The sequence below is a fragment of the Mixophyes fleayi genome, chromosome 2 (assembly GCF_038048845.1).
Source record: "Mixophyes fleayi isolate aMixFle1 chromosome 2, aMixFle1.hap1, whole genome shotgun sequence".
NCBI classification, from domain to species: Eukaryota; Metazoa; Chordata; class Amphibia; order Anura; family Limnodynastidae; genus Mixophyes; species Mixophyes fleayi.
This window is the reverse complement of record NC_134403.1, coordinates 222,560,975-222,583,997: the sequence shown is the minus strand read 5'-3', so window position 1 is coordinate 222,583,997 and position 23,023 is coordinate 222,560,975. Positions and strand designations below refer to the sequence as shown.

Sequence of the window (23,023 nt, the reverse complement as noted above, 5' to 3'; positions counted from 1 at the left end):
TTCCCTATAACTTCTCCTATCTCTCATATAACTGTTCCCTATAACTCCTCCTATCTCTCCATATAACTGTTCCTTATCTCCTCCTATCTCTCCATATAACTGTTCCCTATCTCCTCCAATCTCTCCATATAACTGTTCCCTGTAACTCCTCCTATCTCTCCATATAACTGTTCCCTATAACGCCTCCTATCTCTCCATATAACTCTTCCCTATACCTCCTTCTATCTCTCCATATAACTCCTCCTATCTCTCCATATAACTGTTCCCTGTAAGTCCTTCTATCTCTCCATATAATTGTTCCCTATAAGTTCTCCTATCTCTCCATATAACTCTTCCCTATAACTCCTCCTATCTCTCCATATAACTGTTCCCTATAACTCCTCCTATCTCTCCATATAACTGTTCCCTATCTCCTCCTATCTCTCCATATAACTGTTCCCTATCTCCTCCTATCTCTCCATATAACTCTTCCCTATAACTCCTCCTATCTCTCCATATAACTGTTCCCTGTAAGTCCTCCTATCTCTCCATATAATTGTTCCCTATAAGTTCTCCTATCTCTCCATATAACTCTTCCCTATAACTCCTCCTATCTCTCCATATAACTGTTCCCTATCTCCTCCTATCTCTCCATATAACGGTTCCCTATAACTCCTCCTATATCTCCATATAACTCTTCCCTATAACTCCTCCTATCTCTCCATATAACTGTTCCCTATCTCCTCCTATCTCCCCATATAACTGTTCCCTATAACTCCTCCTATCTCCCCATATAACTGTTCCCTATCTCCTCCCATCTCTCCATATAACTGTTCCCTATAACTTTTCATATCTCTCCATATAACTGTTCTCTGTAAGTCCTCATATCTCTCCATATAACTGTTCTCTATAACTCCTCCTATCTCTCCATATAACTGTTCCCTATAAATTTTCTTATCTCTACATATAACTGGTCCCTATAACTTTTCCCATCTCTCCATATAACTGTTCCCTGTAACTCCTTCTATCTCTCCATATAACTGTTCCCTATAACGCCTCCTATCTCTCCATATAACTCTTCCCTATAACTCCTCCTTTCTCTCCATATAACTGTTCCCTATAACTCCTCCTATATCTCCATATAACTGTTCCCTATAATGCCTCCTATCTCTCCATATAACTCTTCCCTATAACTCCTTCTATCTCTCCATATAACTCTTCCCTATAACTCCTCCTATCTCCTCATATAACTGTTCCCTGTAAGTCCTCCTATCTCTCCATATAATTGTTCCCTATAAGTTCTCCTATCTCTCCATATAACTCTTCCCTATAACTCCTCTTATCTCTCCATATAACTGTTCCCTATAACTCCTATCTCTCCATATAACTGTTCCCTATCTCCTCCTATCTCTCCATATAACTGTTCCCTATCTCCTCCTATCTCTCCATATAACTGTTCCCTATAACTCCTCCTATCTCTCCATATAACTGTTCCCTGTAAGTCTTCCTTTCTCTCCATATAATTGTTCCCTATAAGTTCTCCTATCTCTCCATATAACTGTTCCCTATAACTTTTCATATCTCTCCATATAACTATTCCTTGTAACTTCTCCTACCTCTCAAAATAACTGCTACTCTACCTATGTCTCCTTATAACCGCTTCCTATGATTCCTACGTCTCCATACAACTATACAACGTCCCCCTTTAACTATAAGTCCTTCTATCGCTTCATATATAACTTATTTTATATCTCCTTATTCACACAACCATAATTTAATGCATGTTATGATAATCCCTCCACAAGCACTGGGTGCTGTTGAGCAATTTGATGTCAATCCCTTCCTCCATTTAGCAAGTGTAGTACACTGTCGAAATCTTTGAGTCAGAAGTCCCCACCTATATTTATAACTCCTTTAATCTCTCTATAGAACTGTTCTCTTTAACTCTACCGATCTCCATATAAATGCTTTCTATAATGTCTACTAGCTCTCCATATAAATTCTCCCTTTAACTCCTCCTATTTCTTCATATACTTGCTCTCTATAACTACTCTTATGTCTCAATGTAACTGTTCCCTATAGCGTCTCCTAGTTTTCAATATAAGACAACAAGTAGCAGAGAGATGGTTAACCCCTTTGATAGAGAAGCCCATAGATCCGTGTTTAATCTTTTCCAGCTGAGGGAGACTTGCAAAACATTGATTAAGCCCATTTCTAGAATGCATAATGTGGCTGCTCTGCAGCTATGGGAAAGGATAACATAAAAGTAGATTATGAATGGGATGATCAGATAGACAAACAGGGGAAAACAACAGAACACAACAGATGTTTAATATTTCTAATATATTTATATGACTATGTTTTTTTCCCATGAATATGTGTAAAGTTCTAGGGAGTAATAGCAGTTATCGCTGTGAACTGGATTGTTCTCTGCAAGGCTAATATGATTAGTATTGTCGCTGTGTTGCTCTGACGGGTAATTAAGAACAATGTTCCTTACATCAGATCATTTTTTAAATTGTGTTTTCTCGTAAATCTCCATTAACTGTAATGATTTTGTTTGGTCTCTGCTGGTCTAATTTTCCCTTCTCATTAGTGGTTTTCCTTCAGCGCCCTCCCAAACAGTGCTGACGTGAACGCAGTGTAATTAGTTTACTCTCTTTATCACTGTGTGTCTTGTATTGCATCCATCACACAGTCAAGGGATTATCACACTTCACGAACTGTAGTTTCCTTCTGTTCGGCTGGATGGACTCCATGTGCTATCTAAGCATTTTTCTCATCCCTTTTATTTCACCTTTATAAAGAAGAATAATCTCAATTCCATTTACATTAGTTTTGTTGTTACCACCCTGAGAAGAGACAATAAATTCATGTTGCCCTGCAGGGGGAGAACAGCCATATTGTTTCATACTCCCATCTATCTATGTAAGTGGTTCACATTTATCTCCTGAAATTCCTCAGGTTATATATGTCTAAGAAATATATTGTATGAGTGATGCTGCTTTTTTTCTTGCTTGGTAAAGGCTTATCACTCTCCCTGTTGTCCCTCTGTTCTAAAGATATGAAGGATCAAAATCAAATTTTTGGGAAAAGATGCTTACAATGTATTACTCTAATTTTACACTTTAATTTTCTGCTTATGCAGAAGACAGAATTTGCATATCAATTACTGGTTCAAACCACAGTCAAAGTCTCTCATTCTTTTTGCGTTGAAACTAAGTAGGTAGTGGTACTTTGTATCAAGCTATAATGTTTCCCTCAACATGGCAGTGCCCCATGGCATGTTCTCAGAGACAGTGGTACTCTGATACCAGCCAAAATGTCTGATATGTAAATAAAGTCCACCTTTGTTCATCTATAATTCCCTAGGTCAGTAAGCTCTTCTTCCTGACATAGCAGTCGAGGAAGTGGGGAACAATCCTTTGGGCCTATTACCATTGCTTTTATACTACTGCTAATGCATGCTCTGTTCTAGACGTCTCCAGGATGCTGGAGGACTGGAGTCACTGAAACTAATGTACACTCTGTTAGGGGAGGAATGTGATAAAGGCAGTTTGAAGGCTGCAGATGATGTGCAAACCAGTAGAACATTTATTACACAACTTCCTAACTGGTTGAATGTTTCCTCACGAAGGGCATCCCCTCTGGCTGTTGCGTAGGGAGAAGCAGTAGAAAATGAATGGTCACTACCTAGAAGGGGTTGGTATCTGAAGGTGGCTATCTTCTTTTTACCATGGTCTGTTAGTGGTACTTGAGATTGTCAGTGTGCCAATATAGAACTCTCTGTATTGCTGTCTGGGACTTTTTATTTCTTCTCTGCATTAAATCTCCTTCCTTAAACTTCTACATCTTACACAGGTAAAATGCAGCAAGTATTGGCCAGATACTACAGAAACATATGGAGATATTCGCATCACCTTACTCAGTACAGAAACTTTGGCAGAATATACAGTGAGGACACTCACTCTGGAGCGGGTAAGTGACACAGTGTACTTGGGAGAGGAAGACATATAGCCTTTTATGTGCCCTTTTATGAGACTCCCAACTAGGAATACATGGAAAAGGAGATGTTGGGAAAGGAGACATGATACTGATGACAGGTCAGTGTAGTGAAACTGATGATAACTAGTGGGAAAAGAAAAGAGTGAGTAGAAGAGCAGGGTTTAAGGATTACTAACAGGTAGAGGCTTAAGCTGGAAGAATGAGGAACATTTTGGTTAATTTTAAAAATTAAAATTACCAGTTTTTTATTTGGCTTTTGCTTTCTAAATATGTTTTATAGTTTCTTATCAAATAAGTTTGGGCGTTCTCTGTTCATGTCTGAGAATCTAATGATCACTGAACAGATCGCTGGACTCTGCACAGGAACATATGACAAGCTCTGCTGAATGGTAATAATAGTAGATCCTTGGTGGCTTTAGATTTTGGAGTGGATAGTTTGTGTGTTGAATATATTTAGTTACGTATACACATATATATATATATATATATATATATATATATATACACATATATATATATTTATATAATTTAGCTTAGCTATGCACAGGACTTTACAAACATTCATGTTGATTAATGGTAGTGGTAGTAGGCTTCCTTTTATTTTTGTGAGCACAATGACAGGTTTTGAGAAGTCTTACTTCATCTACAGTAGGGACACAAAGATATTGAATAATATTCCATCCCTATCCAGCCAGGTCTAGCTCAGTCGCAATTACATAAATACTCCATTACTGTACTCCACCTTCAATCGCCCACCCTTTCTCTCCCCCATGCTGCCTTTCCAGTCCTAAGGAGTCACAGGTGTAGGATGCTTTAAAATCTGCATATAGACATATGCGTGCACACCTTTGGTGCAAATGCAGATTACGGAAATGTGTATTTTACGCAAACAAATAAAACAGACTTATGTCCAACTCTACATGAACCCAAAGACCTAGTTACTTTATTTTATTTTTTATTTTATTTTTTAACTTTATTTTCACTATATATGATGTGGGTGCTGACAGTTCGGGTATAGGCGTATGCATGTCTGATGTCAACAGGACTCAAGGGGACATGTGCTAGAATCTGTCTGCACAAATTCTGTCTGTTGAAGTTGGAGAGTGAGATCAACTGCAGGAGAGTCCTTCAGACAGCTGTTACTACTTCAGAGTTTCACTTGTATGGATATTGGTGAAAAGTTGAAAAGCTTATCGCATTACATATTTCTTAAGCTTCTGGAATTCCATTATTTATATATACTGAACACACACATTGTGTTATGTCCAATTTGGCTATACATGTGGGGCCAATTTGACTTGGCAGGATATGTCCAAGGAAAATGCCACAGGCCCCCACTAGTGAACTGACTGATATCAGCAATTACATAGCGATAGTAGTCACCGTCTAACTGCATTTAAATCTGTGAAAAAAATGGAAGGATTTCGATCATTCTCAGTCATATTTAGTGGTCAGTGGAGTTGGAGAATATGGACTGAATTGGTTAACTAGCTGTTGAAATTTTAGTCCACGGCTCCCTCACCTTATCTACAGATCAGATTTACCATGTAAGCTACCTGATCAGTTATGTAGTACAACATACCTATTTACTCTTTTTCTAGCGGGGTTATACTGCCAGACATGAAGTAAAGCAGTTCCACTTCCTTTCATGGCCAGAGCATGGAGTACCCTTCCATGCCACAGGGCTACTTGCTTTCATCCGCCGAGTTAAGTCATCCACACCACCTGATGCTGGCCCTGTTGTGGTGCATTGCAGGTCAGTAGTACAGCACGTCTTTTAGTTCTACACTGTTTCAATTTGTATTCTTGTAGGGTTAACTTGAGAACATCTTGCTTCTCCTTATAGCGCTGGAGCCGGAAGGACGGGCTGCTATATTGTCTTGGATGTGATGCTGGACATGGCTGAATGTGAGGGAGTTGTGGACATTTACAACTGTGTCAAAACACTTTGTTCACGACGAATTAATATGGTACAAACACAGGTGAGATGGCAGTGCATTAAACATGGAATTGTATTGATTATGCTGGGAAAGACAACATGTTGAGGGCTATCCAGTGTCTTTCTACAGTAATTAGTTATGTGCATTTTCATGCCTCCAGGAACAGTATGTTTTTATCCATGATGCCATCCTAGAGGCCTGTCTGTGTGGAGATACAGCTATACCAGTGTGTGACTTCAGACAGACATACAAGGAAATGCTACAGATAGATACACAAAGCAACTCAACGCACCTGAGAGATGAATTCCAGGTATCACTGCATGCAAAATCATTTTCATTAATCCTGATGATTATTTTTATTATTGTGTATCACAAATACACATACTGTTTTCTACAAAAATGGCTAGAGTACAACAATGGCTGTTTTGTACAAAAAAAGGCAACTGAGATAGATAATTTAATAACTACAGATTTGCTCACTGCATTCTTTCTTTCTGTAGACACTTAATTCAGTGACAGCACAGCTTGGTGTGGAGGAGTGCAGTGTTGCTTTGCTACCGCACAATCGGGACAAGAACCGCACTATGGATGTGTTGCCCCCAGATCGCTCTCTACCGTTACTACTGTCTGCTCATGGAGAGGATACCAGCAATTACATCAATGCTGCCCTGACTGATGTACGTAACTGTCTCTACGCGCAATTGCATATTACACACTTTGCGACCATCTATACAATCGTATAGGTCATTTTCTGTCTAGTTCTACTACATTTCCACAAGTAATCCCAGTATAAGAGCTTTATTACACTTCCTAATCTGTCTGGTAATACTGTTTTGTAGACTTTTCATTTTTTTTAATCTGGATTCCAGAATCCAAATATCAGGCATCTCTGTTGCCGTCCATTTGTGCATGTGCAGTTCTTAGTACTTGCTGCTTGGTGCTGGACTTTAGAAATGTTTGTTTGATGTTTTTCAGAGTTATAAGAGAAGTTCGCATGTCATTGTCACTGTGCACCCACTGCAAACCACAATGACAGACTTCTGGAGGCTGGTCTATGACTATGGCTGCAGCAGCATTATTATGTTAAATCAGCTGAACCAATCCAATTCTGCCTGGGTGAGACAATGATACATTTTTGATTACAGGACTACTAAACCTAACACTGATTGATTTAAATGAGCTCCTAATATTTAGATGAAAATGTAAAACCTTTCAGGAGATTATCTGATCTGCAGACATTTTTCTGTTGTTTCCTACAAATTCTCCATACTTGGGTGAGATAGACAACAAGGTTTATCATCATCATCATCAACATTTATTTATATAGCACCAGCAAATTCCGATGCAATTGGGTATATACATAATTTCCAGTAGTTAATGTCTGTTATACAGCCGTGTCTTGGCCTGAGCATTTCCATTCATTTCTCTACTATCGCCCAGTATAGTGTAGTATGATATAGTATACTAAAGTCATAGTTTAGTAGCATTGGTAGTTTTTTGTACTAACCGTAAAAATGTGTTAATAACAATTTATCTTCAGCCTAAGGTTTATGCCTGGGGTCTAAGTTTTTATCTTGTTCTTAATAAGAGTTTTTCCAGCTTGGTGACTTTATTCTCTCTAACATGTTAATTTGTGGCACAGTCAGCATAAGGGTATGGTGGCTGAAGCAGGAACCTCAGGACCTTCGCTAAGGAAAGCATCCACCCTTGCATATTATACACGTAGTAAAAATGCTGAGTGTGTGAAAAACAAGAGGTGATGTTTGCATATGGCCTTAATGATGGCAGCACTATCAGCAGGCTCCTGTTGTCTGCACCCTATTCTTACACTGTTGCTTACAGCTCCTCCTGGCACACAGTGGAACTCAGCTTTCATTGACAGCTCACAATACAATGCATCCAGGTGTTTGCTGGGCTAGGGCACAGGGGGCATCTGCCCCCCATACCTGTCCCATAGAGGGCTACCTTGGGCTGGCTTACTGGGCTAGCTGCATTTTTTTTTTCCTTTAAAATGTTCCTCATAGGCTGCTGAGCCGAGTTTTGTCCCCCTTGGACCAAAATTTGTCAGCCAGCCCCTGTGTACTTCTTCTGAAAATGGTTTTTCTCTGGCAAGTGCAGTAAACTGAGGAACTCTAGGGGGTAAATTTATCAAGCTGTGGGTTTGAAAAAGTGGTGATGTTGTCTATAGCAACCAATCAGATTCTAGTTATCATTTATTTAGTCCATTCTACAAAATGACAGCTAGAATCTGATTGGTTGCTAAGGGCAATATCTCCACTTTTTCAAACCCACAGTTTGATAAATTTACTCCCAGGACAAAATTTTTGTTATTTGTTGGCCAGGTCTGGATTTTTTTTTCTGATAGTCTTTTTAGATCCCTTCTCTTTTTGCTATATTAACTGATAGCCAGCAGAATAAGAGTTGTTAGTAGGGAAGAGATGCTTTTCTAGATGAGTTCTGTTTATTGAGGGTGGTAATTAACTCTATTAGTACTATTTGCTATGTGCACTTGTTTTGTAGAAAATAAATTTTTAACTAAATAAAATATTTTTTCTTTCAGTATTGAGAGTTTGAGTATGGTAAAATCTGTTATTTGTTAATTACGTTTTCATCTCATTAAAATTAGTTCCTTTCAATACTCTGAATATGTCAAAATTGTCTATATTGACCAATATGTGTCCACCACCCCGAACTCCTCACATTTTGGTGTCTCCATAAAATTCTGTATTATATTTGGTAAGTTATTTTAGTGCCAAGTTCTGCCTACAAAAGCTTTGATCACCAATCCCTCCAAACTCTCCTCTGTTATTACCAGCCCTGCTTACAGTACTGGCCAGACAGTGGCATCTCCCGATATGGACCAATGGAAGTTCAGTTTGTGTCTGGATCTGTGGATGAAGATGTAGTGACCCGTCTGTTCCGAGTGCAAAACATCACAAGGGTGAGTTTTTTCGGCATCTACTGGTTGCACATTTTTAGAATACATGTTACAGTAAAGCTATCCAAATTCTTTTTATTTTATATATTATAAAGTAGAGTGAAAGTAGTGTTGGTGGTAGAAAGGTGTGTGTTTCTATGTTGCCCTTTCAAAACCTATTTAAAGTGGCAGATGCTGTTTGAACCACACATCAGGTTGCTCCTAAACACCACAAGTTATACCCTGAGAAGAATTCCTGTTGCTGCTGCTTTCTAGAATTAAAGTAGGTTATGTACCATCTGTTTTCGTGGTAGAATGGCTTTATTTGTTTACCAGAAAATTGTTTTGACTGTGCGCAATGCATGCTGCCATACATATGTGAAAGACTCTCCCATATGCTTAATCACTGACATGTATTAATAAATAAACTGCTCCGTTGCCAGCATGATATACTTTAAGAAACTTTTTAACATATATATCCTTTTTCTTATACCTTAGAAAATAGATAACATGGGCCAGTGAAAACAGATTGTCATTATAAATAATTTCCACATAGATTTTGAAAATAAGTGTTATCACTTTATAATGTCTAGTTCCACTTGAAATTACAGTGCACATTAAATTGTCTTGTAAGTATTTTGCCTGGTGGAACATCACCATCATCATCATACAAATCATACAAAATACAATAGCACATAACAGAAAACAAATACAGACAAGGTTGATGAAGGAGTTGCAGACATGAGGCAAAGGGTAGAGATGGCCCTTCATGTGAGAGCTTACAGTCTAGAGGGAGAGAGCAATGCTAAGGCAATAGGAGCCAGTGGGGCAGAGAGTGGGAATAGGACTGGAGCTGATAGAGCATGCAGATGGGGTAGTATCAGGTGGGAGTAGGATAGGCTATAGTGAAGAGGTGGGTTTTGAGAGAGCTCTTGAAAGATTGAAGGTTGGAGTGTGGTCAACAGGGATAGGCAGTTCCATAAGTGGAGATCAACACTGTACAAGCCTTGAAGGTGGGAGTGAGATGTGGATACCACAGAGGAGGAGAGAAATAGGCCAGAGGCAGATGACATTGGGTGAGAGTGAAAACAGAAGCAGAACAAAAAACATAGCACATACATAGATACATAGGGCCTGATTCAGAGTAACAGGTACGTCCGTTTGTATAGTGTGTCTTTAAATTTTTTTTTGCTCTGCTATGCCCAGAAAATGAACATACGCAAATGTAGCTATTCATAGGCTTTTTGGCACTTACAACTCCTTACACCTGAAGACAAGCGTTAGAAGAAGGGGGTGTTCAAAAGTAGGCAATGTACAGTAAGGACGTGCTCATGCTTTTGTGTACTGATTCAGACTGGGATGTAGTCGCAGATACGCCTGAAAATGGAGTAAGTAGTGTCTGATGATGACGTACACCCAAAGGAGCAAACAGCTTGTAATTGTGGTTTGCAAATCATTTACAGATGCTTATTGAGACTTTAGTAGGCCGTCGCCCATAGATTAGGATTTGCCAAGTGCGTTGAAGCAAAGATAAAAAAAAAAAAATGTTCTTGTATGAATGACAGGAAATTGTTCCTGCTGTATTAGCTAGTTTTATTTAAGTTGGAAAGGCATAGCATCGTAGCTTATAAAATAAAAGCTTTTTGTACATGTTCGCAAGTTGGACGTAAGTCATACTTACCAACTTTTCGTAGTTGGTGTCCGGGAGCCTCCCTGGGGCAGGTGCAGTGGCAGATCCAGGGGGGGTCGATCGGGGCATTCGCCCCCCCTAGAATCAAAAAGCTAGGTCCCAGCTGCCGATTAAAACGGGAGAGGCGGGGCTAAGCGCAAGCGGGGGGCGGGGCTAAATGTGGGCCAGCCAATCAGAGTGGTCCCAGCCGGCGACCACAAAGGGAGGGGGCGGGGCCAATCGCGGGCGGAAGGCAGGGTTAACGCAGGCCAGCCAATCAGAGCAAAGGAGGGGCGTGATTATGCAAAATCGCCCCCCCCTAAACATAAAGTCTAGATCCGCCCCTGGGCAGGTGGGCGTGCGGGGGGGTGGGGCTCAGAAATCGCGTCATTTTGGCCCTAATTTGGGCAGATGTGGGAGATTGCCACACTCTCCCGGGAGTCCGTGAGACCCACCTGAAATGCAGAGTCTCCCGGACATCCTGGGAGAGTTGGCAAGGATGACGTAAGTGTTTGTGGGGTGTGCCTGCTGTCAAGTGTCTGCTACTCCTTCAGACCTGAATTCAAAATACTGCGTACATGTGCATACATTTGCGTGCAAATTTTTCAGTGGCAAGTTACACTTTCGCTTGTGTTCCACTCAGAATCAGGCCTGTAGTGTACAGTAAAAAAACAGAGGGATGATTAGACAGGATATGGCTGTATAACAAAGGAGAGAAGAGAGAGAGAGGCAGGATGGAAATGCGCATGGTGGAAAGAATAAACACGTCACATCCTGCCTATTAATTAGCACATCAGACCTGCCCCCTCATTAGTTGCAATTTTTGCTGGTTTTCAATAAAATACTGCTCATGTATGCTTTAAATAAATCATTAGAGCGAGAGTATACTGGTAATATCGCTATTACATTTATTTGCCATATAATGATATAGCATCACTACATTACATAGAGCTGTACATGTGTCCCTATTGTATATTTGAATATTTTGTATTACATTGGTAAATTGATATATTTAATGGTCATACAAACATTTAGTGGAAAATTGTATCCAAGGTTACAATCATTAATTAAAATGAAGGCTAGCAGTGGATCCAGGGAGAAATAGGACAGCAATATTGGGTCAGTAGGGTTTTTTTTTGGTTTGTTTGTTTGTTTTCCTGTTTTTCATTATTCTGATTGAAACAGATTGGTGGCTGCTTCATCTGGATCAATTTCAAATATAAGAGAGGGATCGCAGTAGATCCGAAATAGGTTGAACTTGATGGACTGGTGTCTTTTTTCAACCTCATCTACTCAGTTAAATTTGCCCCTTTTAGTAGTGCATCTGGAAGATACAAAAGGCCTCCTATAAAGCAGTCTTTTTGTGTCTTTTTGTGCTGGTAAAAGGCCCTGCAGACACCCACCAACCCGAGGATACCCAATAGCTGTTCTGATGCTGTTTTATTTTTCTTCTCTAGAATTCAATTTAGTAATTAATATAACTGATGTTTTTTTTTTAATTGCTACTTCCCTTTAAATAAATAAATAAATATTATGTATATTAGGCTGATTTTTATACACATCTCCCACTGTATTTGCTAGATACTTTCTAGCTTACAGGACATGCTTGGCGCATTAAATTAGCAACTTCTGTTAAGGTTTCATAAAGTCTTTCTGCTATTATAAAGGTCAGTTATTTTAACAAATACACTGCAATCAAAGTCCTGTGCCCACTATACTTGTAGCAATATATTAATATTGAAATAAATAACATTTATGAGCAATGTAATAGCAAACACTGTGTTACGCATTGAAGTCAATAAATTGGACTCCTTTGAGTGACAATTTTAGCAAATGTTTGTGTAGTACTTATCTGAAATTTGCATGCAGTCAGCGTTGTTGTTGCTTCAGATTTTCTCTGTATTTATCTTGTCTTCCTGGCTGTTTGACATGCAAGTTCGATTTGTACATTGATTTTCTTTAGGCCATGTCTGATTATTATTTGATACAACTGCTTAGAAGTCAGCTGTGGTAGGAGCTTAATTATCACTTCTAATGTTGTTTTTCAGGTTTATTTTTCATGTGTATATTTGTTAGGTAATAACTTTACATTACTTTTGAGTTATCACATGTCAAAAAACTATATAAGAAAATGGAATGGGAATGCAATATTACCAAGTGGCTTTCTATGACAAATTTGACATCAATGGTTTACAATCCATGCAACCCGTGACCAATGTAAGCAGAGCTAAATGGAGAATTTCTCATATGGGAGCAAAGCGATAAGATTGCACTAAAGAGTGTCAAAGAAGACTTTTATAGAAAATACATCATATCTATAACCATCCCAAATACATAATAACAAACGTGCTAATTTTTATGGACTCACACATAGCTTAGCATATCAAGATGGCAGGAAATGCAGGGTGCAAAATGTTGTCACTTCTATTGGGAGGAGCTGAGAGATAAGTTTAGACAGGTGCACAAACTAGCATGTCAAGATGATGTTGTGAGAAAAACTAATATTTTTTTGGTATGATGTGTGGAGATGAACAGACATACGTTAAATGTTACAAATAGAATAAGTGATAGAGACAATGGGCCACATGTAGAGTTAGGAGCAAATCCAACTAATGGGTTGAAATGAGAGATGTTCACTGACCCCCGTGTTCTATTTTTGGTTTTGGTTTTAGATCTGGATTAACTTCGTGTCTTGGTTTTGGTTTTGGCAAAACCGCCCTCGTGTGTTTTGGTTTTGGATCTGTATTTTTTAGAAAAATGTGCTAAAATCATATAATTTTGCTCTATTTTAATTCCTACATTATTATTAACCTCAATAACACTAATTTCAAGTCATTTGCAGTCAACTTTGACCACCTCACAGGTCACAATAATATTTTCATACACTTTCGGAGAAATACTGCAGCGACCTGACTGGATTCTAAGTGACAGAGCAATGACTCAAACACACGGCAACTTCTAGCACATCTAGGAAACATTGCCACACAGCAGTGTCAGAAAAGAAAAGTGGTGCAAGATGGATCATGAAACCAGTTATGTTTCATTTAATCGCTCTACCCGTTCCTTGGATAACTGTGGTAATTCTACAGCTAATACATGGCAACGAGCGCTGACCCCCCCCCCCCCCCTGGATGCGTGCTTTTATCAGACCTAGAGAAATTCAGGGTGCCAGACAATGCACTAAAAAGAGCCATTGTAATTCCAAGCAAAAGCAAGTTCATCCCTGAGCTTCGAATCAGTCCCAATTCCCACAAAATTATAATATAGTTAGGTACCTTTGATGTAAAGTGCAAATTACAAACACTTGATGAAACAGCAGCAAAGTGGAAGGTAATAAATATACACATCTATTTAGATATCCATGGTTACATTACTTCTGCAAGCAACGTTGTTCTTTGTTAATAAAACTGTTGTCTTTATACAGTTCAAAAAAAATAAAAATAATCCTCCACCATTCTTTGGATGTTGATAGTTGATAGTAGGATCAGGAGGAGTTTCAGCAGAGGTGTCACTAATTTTGGTCAATTCTTTTACAGTAGACAAGACCAGATGTCAAAATGTTGTGCTGAATCATCTGCATCATCAATGAGTGTCTAAGATTTTTGCTAAGCACACAACAGTATATAGCACATGTAGGTAACACTGGCACACGGCGGTAGCTGAAATTTAAAGTGGTGAAAGATGGAATTGTCCTTGGGATCTCCCACCCACCCTTATGTTGGATCTTAAAAGGACATGCCCACTTTAACAAACCAAGCACTTCAGCTACAAAGTGCCACTCTTTGTGGCTAAAGTGCTTGGTTTGTTTAGGCCCCCACAAAACAAGGTAACAATGGGCTTAAAGCACCTAAGGTAACAGTGCTGTTAATGAACTCTACTGTGGAAAGATGTTGTTGTCATCATCCTCAGTCTCATCCTCACCCTCATCAGTGTGTAGATCATCCTCACAGATAATTAAATCATCACTGCTGGAATCCACCATTACAGAAGTCTCAGTATTTTGATGTAATTGGCGGGAAAGGCCTTCCTCGTGGAACTTGAAGTTCATTTTATGAACATCGTCTTTTCCACAGTTTGAGAAAGTCCTACACCGATCGCCGACAAGGTTCCTGGCTGTGCTGAAAACTCTTTTTCTAGTACACACTGGAGGGTGGGCAGCTTAGGCAGTGCAAAGCGAGTTGGTACATGGGTCTCCAAATTTCCTTTTTTTCCTCCCAGTATGTTAAGGGACTGTCTGAAGTGTCTATTTCTATGCTGTTGTGAAAATAATCCTCCACCATCCTTTGGATGCTGATAGTAGGATCAGGTGGAGTTACGGCAGAGGTGTCACGTTTTTTGGTCAATTCTTTTAGACCAGATCAGATGTCAAAATTTGGTGCTGAGCCATCTGCATAATCTGGGTCTCTTGGGAAAGCTAAGTTTTTTCCTAGCAGCAGTTGAGTGAGAAACTGAAGGAGGAGACGCTGTCCTGTCACGTAACACTTGAGCTGTTATCTTGCTTACCAGGACCTCCTTCCATCTCTGGGTCAGTTGGAAACAAAGAGAAGACATAGCTCTTAAACCAAGGATCAAGCACAGTTGCCAAAATGTAGTGATCCGATTTCAAGATTTTGATAACTCTTGGATACTGGCGAAGCGAATAAAGTACTTGATCAACAAGTCCGACATACTTAGCGTAATTGCTTTCTTTCAACTCCTCCTTCAGTTTTTTAAGCTGCTTTTCCAAAAGTCTAATTAAGGGAATCACTTGACTCAAGCTAGCAGTGTCTGAACTCACGTCACTGGCGACTACTTCGAATGGTTTCAGCATCTTGCACAACATGGGAAGTATTCTCCATTGCGCTTGACTAAAAAATACATCCCCCTTCCTTTCCCAATGTCATGGCTTGTGGAGTAAGCGTGAATGGCTTTTCGCTGTTCCTGCATCTGCAGAAGCATATACAGGGTGGAATTCCACCTTGTCACCACCTCTTGCTTCAAATTAAATTGCTCTTGTAGCTGCTGCAATCTCTTACACGCTTTTGCCGAATGCCAGAAATGTCCAGATATTTTACGGGCATAGACAGCATCTCCTGCATGTCCCTGTCATTTTTTAAAAAGCTCTGCACCACCAAGTTTATTGTGTGATCAAAACAGGGAATGTGATGGAATTCACCCAGCTGTAATGCTCTCAAAATCCAAGCGGGATAAGTCATGTTGCAATCACATCCCTTAGTTTTTATATCAGATTGTCAGCTGTATGCCTCTTAGCGAAGCCGGTGATATACAGAGTAGCCTGCCTCTGACAAATGTGACGTACTTGAGTACATGCTGCTGCTGTTCCTGCTGGTGAAGGTGAATGACCAACCCAGTCGGCTGTCACAGTCATATAATCTTTAGTTTGCTCAGTTCTGCTTGTCCACATATCTGTGGTTAAGTGTACCATGGGTAGAATGGCATTTTGTAGCCCAATAATTATATTTTTACGAACCTTCTGGTAGAGGTTAGGAATAGCTTTTCTACTGAAATGGTGTTATGATGGAATTTGGTAACGGGGACACAAGACCTCAAGTAACTGTCTAAAACCAGCTGCATTAATAGTGGATATTGGACACAGATCTAATACTAGCATAGTCGCCATAGCGTCTGTGAGCCGCTTTGCGACTGGTTGACAGCTTCATACTTGCTTCCTCTTGAAAAGGATTGTTTAACAGTCAATTGTTGTAAACTACTAGTAGTCTTCTTCTTGGTGTGCTTCTGGGATGAATAATTCTCAAGAATTCTTCTGAGGAATCCAGGATAGTGGAGGAGTCATCTAGCTTTAGCAACTTGGATGCAGGACTACCTCTGATCGCTACTGAGGATATTGATGAGGACGGTGTTGTGGGTGTAGATTGCAGGCATCAGGATGTAGGTTAGAGAAGGGTCCTAGCTGATGATGGACTGCTTGTTGTTATTTTTTTAGCATAAGTTTCTGATTTTCCCAACAGCTTGCCATGAACTCGCTTTAAATGGTGTAACATGGATGAGATTCCTAGATGGTTAAGGTCGACTGACTGTGGCTTTACAAACGCTACAAATGGCTAGACAACCGTTGTCAGGATTTGTGTAAAAATAATTCCACACATAAGAAGTGGATTTTTTGGTCTTATATCCAGGCATGACAATGGCCTTTTACTTATCACATGCCAGAACTCCTTCCACCAATGCAGGACTTACACAAACAACATCATCCTTATCAACATCCTCATTAGTGCCCTCGTCAGCTACACAAATATCCCCCTCATCCTGTTGCAATTCCAAAGTGGCATCCTCAATTGGTGTATCACCGCTACACTTGGGCTATTCAGGCACTCATCTGCAGAAATGCTGAAAGGGGCCTTCTTTATGGGTACACTATCAGAATGGTCAGGATTCCACATAGCAATCATGGATAGACTCTTCTCAGGGATTTGTGTCATTTCTGAATCTGAACGTACATTTTCCTCTAATGCCTTACTGTTTTCTTCCAGCTCGGTTTTTACACGTAAAAGTATTTGGACACCATTTTTCGAGTCCGAATGACAAGGTCTTGTTTGGTCACGACTGATCTCACAAGAAGATGCCTCAGTGACAGTTACAGAACTCGCACTCATAGAGAAAGGCAAAGGCCTCATTCTTTCTTTGCCACTGCATGTGTAGAATGGCATGTTGGCAATTTTTTTTTATTTTGCCGATAACTTTGCCTGGATTACAGGTCCTTTTTTCTTCACCAAGGTAAAAGGTGTTTTTTTTTAATTTTTGTTTCCCTGACTTAAAAACACTATGCACTTTACCAGATGACGTAGAGGGATTACTATCATCATGACTGGTGGCAGCGGCTGCTTGGTGCTCCTGCTCTTCTCTGTACTGCTGTGAATCCATTTTGATAACACCGTACACTTTGACTGCAAATTTAGAAGAAAAGCCTGCCAGCCCTAGTATTTGTATTTCAGCAATAACAATTAGCAATGGAGCTCTCCTCTTTATGTGTTACCTATATAACACTGTACATTATGGGACTGCAGGTCTAGGTAGACCAAGCCTGCCCTCTGAATTCTATTTCAGCAATGACAATTAGCAATGAAGCAATGGAGCTGTCAGGTTAGCTCACGAATAATTGAGTGAGATCCTGCTGTCTCAATGGGTATTGACTAAACTTCACTGGAGACGCGGAGTCTAACAAGATGAAAGGTGTTCACCAGGGATTCATGCAAGTGAATTTTGGTTTCTGCGGCTTCCACCTTGCAGGTCGCAGCTCTCAAGGAAAGCTCCCAGTGTGACAGATAGAGAACAAGTTACACAGCAGAAGAATGATCCAATTCGGACATCAAATGGTGGTAACGAATATTACCATTTATTATAAAACATTAATACAAGAGTTCAATGAAGACTTGAATAATTACAGATGATGATCACGAAGATATGCAAGAGTGGTAACCGTTGGCAACATTCATTAATACAGAGTGCACATGCAATGATCAAAGTCATAACAAATACTACCAATGGGTGGAACGCAATGCACAGTTCAATGGAAATCACTGAAGATGAGCAGATCTACAGAATCTTGATATGCAGAAGATGACCTCAGCTCACCACTAAGATGTAATACTAGCCGGCAGTTGAGCACGATGCAATAACATAGATAGTAAGCGATAATCACAGCAATATCACAAGTAGTAGAATTGAGGCACAGAAATCAGCAAAGGCCAGACATACACAGCCACGATGAAACACTGCTTGTCACGGATTGTAGAACAGGTTAGCAGTAGTCAGCAATTCAGGTCAAGTAGGTAACAGGTGTAAATCATAGCGTTCACTACAGACAGTGGAACAAGTATGCAGAGATCGAAGAAATCCAACATACAGCAGCGATGAACACACGGCAGCGATGAATAGCAGTTTTACCACGGATTGTGGAGCAAGTTAACAGTAGTCAGCAACGCAGGCCGAGTAGGTAACAGGTGTGGCTCGTAGCGTTTACCACGAGCAATGGAACAGGTATGCAGAGATTGAGGAAATCCAACATAGAGCAGCGATGAACACACGGCAGAGATGAATAGCAGCTTTACCATGGATTGTGGAACAGGTTAGCAGTAGTCAGCAATGCAGGCCGAGTAGGTAACAGGTGTGGATCATAGCGTTTACCACTAGCAGTGGAACAGGAATGTAGAGATTGATAAAGTCCAAACATGCAGCAGCGGTGAACACAGCTTCCACGGAATATGCATCATGAAAGAGGCATCAGAATCAAAACAGGTATGACTTGAAGAACCAGCAATGAGAAGGTGAAAGGAGGAACCTTATAAAGGGAAACTGACCAATGGCAGAACTGACAAACATACAGGTGAAGTAATCACAGATGCAGACCATGACCAATAGTCTGCACTAGGAACCAAAGTTTGAAGTCGCAGTCAGTGTTAAGAGGCTCGGGTGGAGGTACCCGGGGAGTGGAGTGTGACAGTCCTCTTTGTGTGTTACCTATATAACACTGTACATTATGGGACTGCAGATTTAGAAGAACAAGCCTGCCCTATTAATTCTATTTCAGCAATGACAATTAGCAATGGAGCAATGGAGCTCTCCTCTTTGTGTGTAACCAATATAACACCATACAATTTGTCTGCTAATTCAGTAGACCAAGCCTGCCAGCCCTAGTATTTGTATTTTAGCAATGACAATTAGCAATGGAGCAATGGAGCTCTTCTCTTTGTGTGTTACCTGTATAACACTGTACATTATGAAACTGCAGATTTAGAAGACCAAACTTGCCAGACCTATTAATTCTTTCTATTTCAGCAATAACAATTAGCAATGGAGCAATGAAGCTTTCCTGAATGTCACTGTAGACTTTGAAGAACACTGCTACCCCTCCTCCTTCTATTCTACCTATGACGCTGCCTGTGACGAAACGAGTGTAATAACCCTGTAACCATCCTGCTTCTTATATAATGTGTATTATAGCAAGTATTTTTATAGCCCTTGCTTTTGTTCCCCGGCTCAACAAACTACAACTGCAATGTATAATTACATGTGGATAAGGGGACATTGTAGCTCATTGTAAATATGTATGCTGTGTATTGTATATTGAAGATGTGGCAGTGAGTATGTTATTCATTGTCCTTAAACTGAAGCCAGGAGGGTTATGGGTAAAGATCAGGTGGTGTCCAGGATACAGGTGAGAGGGCTGGAGCTGCATTCATTCTCGCCCCTCCTTCCTCTACAGGAAGCATGGAACAGCTGGGGACCCTGTGACATCACAAAGTAGTGTAAGAGATTCATTTTAGGAGGGGCTGACTGCTACCTTATCTTTGGAAGTGGGGGAAGTCAATTAGTATCAATTGTTCTCCATAGGACTAGTCCAGATGTTTTTTCTGTATCCCAGCAGGGGGCTTCTGTGGAAGCACAGCTCATCTCCACCCCCCTTTAACCCCCTGATCCAGGACCTAACAATGTTTAAAGAGAGAGAGACCCAGGGGTTTGCTGATGGAGTGGAAAGCACTGTGGAAATTTGACCCTAGATATAAGGAGCCACTCCAGAGGGGGAGATGGTGTTCATTCTGGGATTTCATTAATGAAAGGTGCAAGATCTGGTTTTGAGTTGTTGTTCTCTACTAGAGTCTACATATGTAGCTGAGAGAGATCCATGGGTCGTCAAGTCTGTACTGCCAGGTGACTGTAACTCCTTAAGCTAGTGGGGTAAGGGGCAGATGATGTGGTAAACCTTGCTGGCATTTATTTACTGCGTGTACATAATTATTTAGTGTTTGTACGACAATAAATGTACTGTTGTACTTTTCTAACTGCATTTGCCTGAGTGACTATACGAATCCTAGAAGGTACTGGGTAGACTTCCCTGGCATAGGAAGGCAACCGTGGGTGGCCAGCCAGCGTGAAGTGGGTAGCACTGGCCCAGAAAACCCGGTATCTTCACACTGCTCAACTGCACTAGAGACTGCCAAGTACTGTGCTACCCCTTCTGTGTCCCTCTGTGAAATGGCGCTGGATCGCCGCGGAGCACGGTACTTATAGGATCCAAAGCTCTCGCGATCCGACGACGTAACAATGACATTTTGTGGCTAATATTCATTTGTATTATCTGTATTGATTTAGGAGGAACATCTCCTGGTCAAACATTTCCAGTACCTGCGGTGGTCTCCATACCGAGATACTCCGGATACCAAAAGGTCCTTCTTACAACTCCAATCTCTGGTGGAGCAGTGGCAAGAACAGAATAGAGAACACAGGACTCTTGTACACTGTCTGTATGTATCCCCACATTGAGACTGACTTGTCATATCCTTCAGTAGGATCTTTGCTTTTTTTTGGCAAAACTGACCTGCATGTACTGATCTCTTTTTGCAGGAATGGTGGGGGTCGGAGTGGAACATTTTGTGCCTGTGCGATGCTTTGCGAGATGATCCGTTGCCACCATGTGGTTGATGTGTTCTACGCGGTTAAAAGTCTGCGAAATATTAAGCCAAATATGGTAGAAACTCTGGTAAGACAATGGAGCGATGATATAGGTGGTACAAACATACAGAACACTTTAGGTACCACTAATCATGCAATTATTTTTCCCTCTACAGGACCAATACCGTTTCTGCTATGAAATCGCCCTGGAATACTTGGAATCGCATGATGCCAGATAGCATCCAGCAAAATAATGATTTTGGTGACAAATACATAGCCTGTGCCCTACAAAATAGGCATGTGAAAATCAGATACATTATTATTTTATAGCCAAAATGAAAAGCGACACCAGTCACCTTTCATCAAAAAAGGGCTTCTCTCAACTATCTGTAGGCTACAGATTAAAGGTGGAAATCATACCAATTAATGTCTGTACATATTTATGGCTGTACATATAACGTGACTATGGAAAGCATTGTAGTAGTTTCCAGTTTATTAGACTGGGAGCCCATAAGCTATTTTACTTGTGGTGAGGTAAGATTTACATATGGAAATCAACACATGTGTTTCCACTGCAAGTTAAATTGCTTTTCCAGTTTCAGTGGTAGAAAAGGACACCAGAGCTGTATATAGGGGATCTTCTTCAACATAGACTTTCATCTCTTCATGTGTGATCCAATAATAATCCAGGGCAAATTGCATCACACGAAAGACAAACAAGGAAATATGTCTATCTATATGTGTAATGGATGTCCCTATTTAATCCTCTATGCCACAATGTACTCTGAGTTTGCAATCATGATCACTATTTGTATATAAAGGTAAATGATGTATTAACCCCACAAGTGATGAAGGGGTTATAAAGGCTTTATTGTACTCAAATAAATTGCTTGTTTTTACTTGTTCTGTGTTCTGATGACAGTGTATGAGCTTAGGAAAATGAGAGATACTTTCTAAAGCTTGTACATTAGGCTTAAATGTCTCTAGTGGTTCTGTAATAGAGCACTGTGAGTGTACATATATCTAATTCCTGCTTATTTAAGGCATGTGACACTTGACAGTGATGTTTTTTACATTAAGAGGAGGTGAGAGGTATTTGTTCTGATGTCTGTGTTTAAGTAGGTAATAAATATCTCTCCCAAATGACACTGTTTATTAGGCGATGACAAGTTTATGTCTTTATATTAACTGCAGATGACAAGTGTAGACTTTGTCTCTGAATTCACTGGAGACAAGACAAGACATTTACTTGATATCTGTATGTGACATATGTTTCTTTATACTATGAGATTACAGAAGATGCAGCAACTGCCTTCACTATAATATGCATCATGTGCCAATGCTGTGAGCAAGGGGAGAGTCAACTGCTATCGAGTTCTGCAAAGGTTTTTATTTTCTGTTCTGCAAGGATGAGTAAAAATAATTTGGACTATACACACTTGGTCATTTGTCCTTGTATAAGGGGATAAAGAAGATCCGGTGGTTGACAGTGCTCCATATTTTCCACACAGCTTTCTTGATAATTCATTTGCCCCTTGATAGAGCCATAGGTTAGAGGCCTGTCAGTAGATAAGAAGCTAACACACATAATAACATTGCTCAAAGTGATAACCTGTACTGCTACTGTGGAAGTAAACACTTTCCGCTGCCTTTTGTAAGAATTAAGATTTATTTTAAATTTAGTTTCTTCTGGTATCTCTATCCTGAGATGAAGATAACAGAAAGGGGATTTTGGCCGTATTGCTATAGTCCTGATCCTTGTTAAATAGGTTTTCCTACACATTTCACTAGAGACAGGGCTTTTTACCCTACAATAAAGAGACCCCTTAGCGTGCTGAGATTCTGGCTTCAGTAGTTGAAAATAGATATATCTATAGATAGATATACACCGATCAGCCACATCATTAAAATCACCTGCCTAATATTGTGTAGGACCCTCTGGTGCTGCAAAAACAGATCTTACCTGCCGAGGCATGAACTCCACAAGACCTGTGAAGGTGTCCAAGACATCAGCAGAAGTCCTGTAAGTTGCGTGTTGGGGCCTCCATGTCTGAGACTTGTTTCTCCAGCACATCCCACAGAGGCTTGATCGGATTGAGAAAT

General features: G+C 40.2%; 1 protein-coding gene across 6 annotated transcripts in view; it reads left to right on the top strand.

The window, feature by feature from the left end:
* Window positions 1-21,819, top strand: part of PTPRU (protein tyrosine phosphatase receptor type U) — a 74,104-nt gene extending 52,285 nt beyond the window's left edge. For all 6 annotated transcript variants that reach the window (XM_075195509.1, XM_075195508.1, XM_075195506.1 and 3 more), the window contains 10 exons: window positions 3,841-3,957; window positions 5,586-5,740; window positions 5,831-5,966; window positions 6,085-6,234; window positions 6,425-6,601; window positions 6,900-7,040; window positions 8,740-8,865; window positions 20,621-20,772; window positions 20,873-21,008; window positions 21,097-21,819. In XM_075195509.1, coding sequence (XP_075051610.1) covers window positions 3,841-3,957; window positions 5,586-5,740; window positions 5,831-5,966; window positions 6,085-6,234; window positions 6,425-6,601; window positions 6,900-7,040; window positions 8,740-8,865; window positions 20,621-20,772; window positions 20,873-21,008; window positions 21,097-21,159 — 1,353 coding nt within the window. In that variant the 3' untranslated portion in view covers window positions 21,160-21,819. The remainder of the gene's footprint in view (window positions 1-3,840; window positions 3,958-5,585; window positions 5,741-5,830; window positions 5,967-6,084; window positions 6,235-6,424; window positions 6,602-6,899; window positions 7,041-8,739; window positions 8,866-20,620; window positions 20,773-20,872; window positions 21,009-21,096) is intronic.
* The last annotated feature ends 1,204 nt before the right edge of the window (window positions 21,820-23,023 follow it).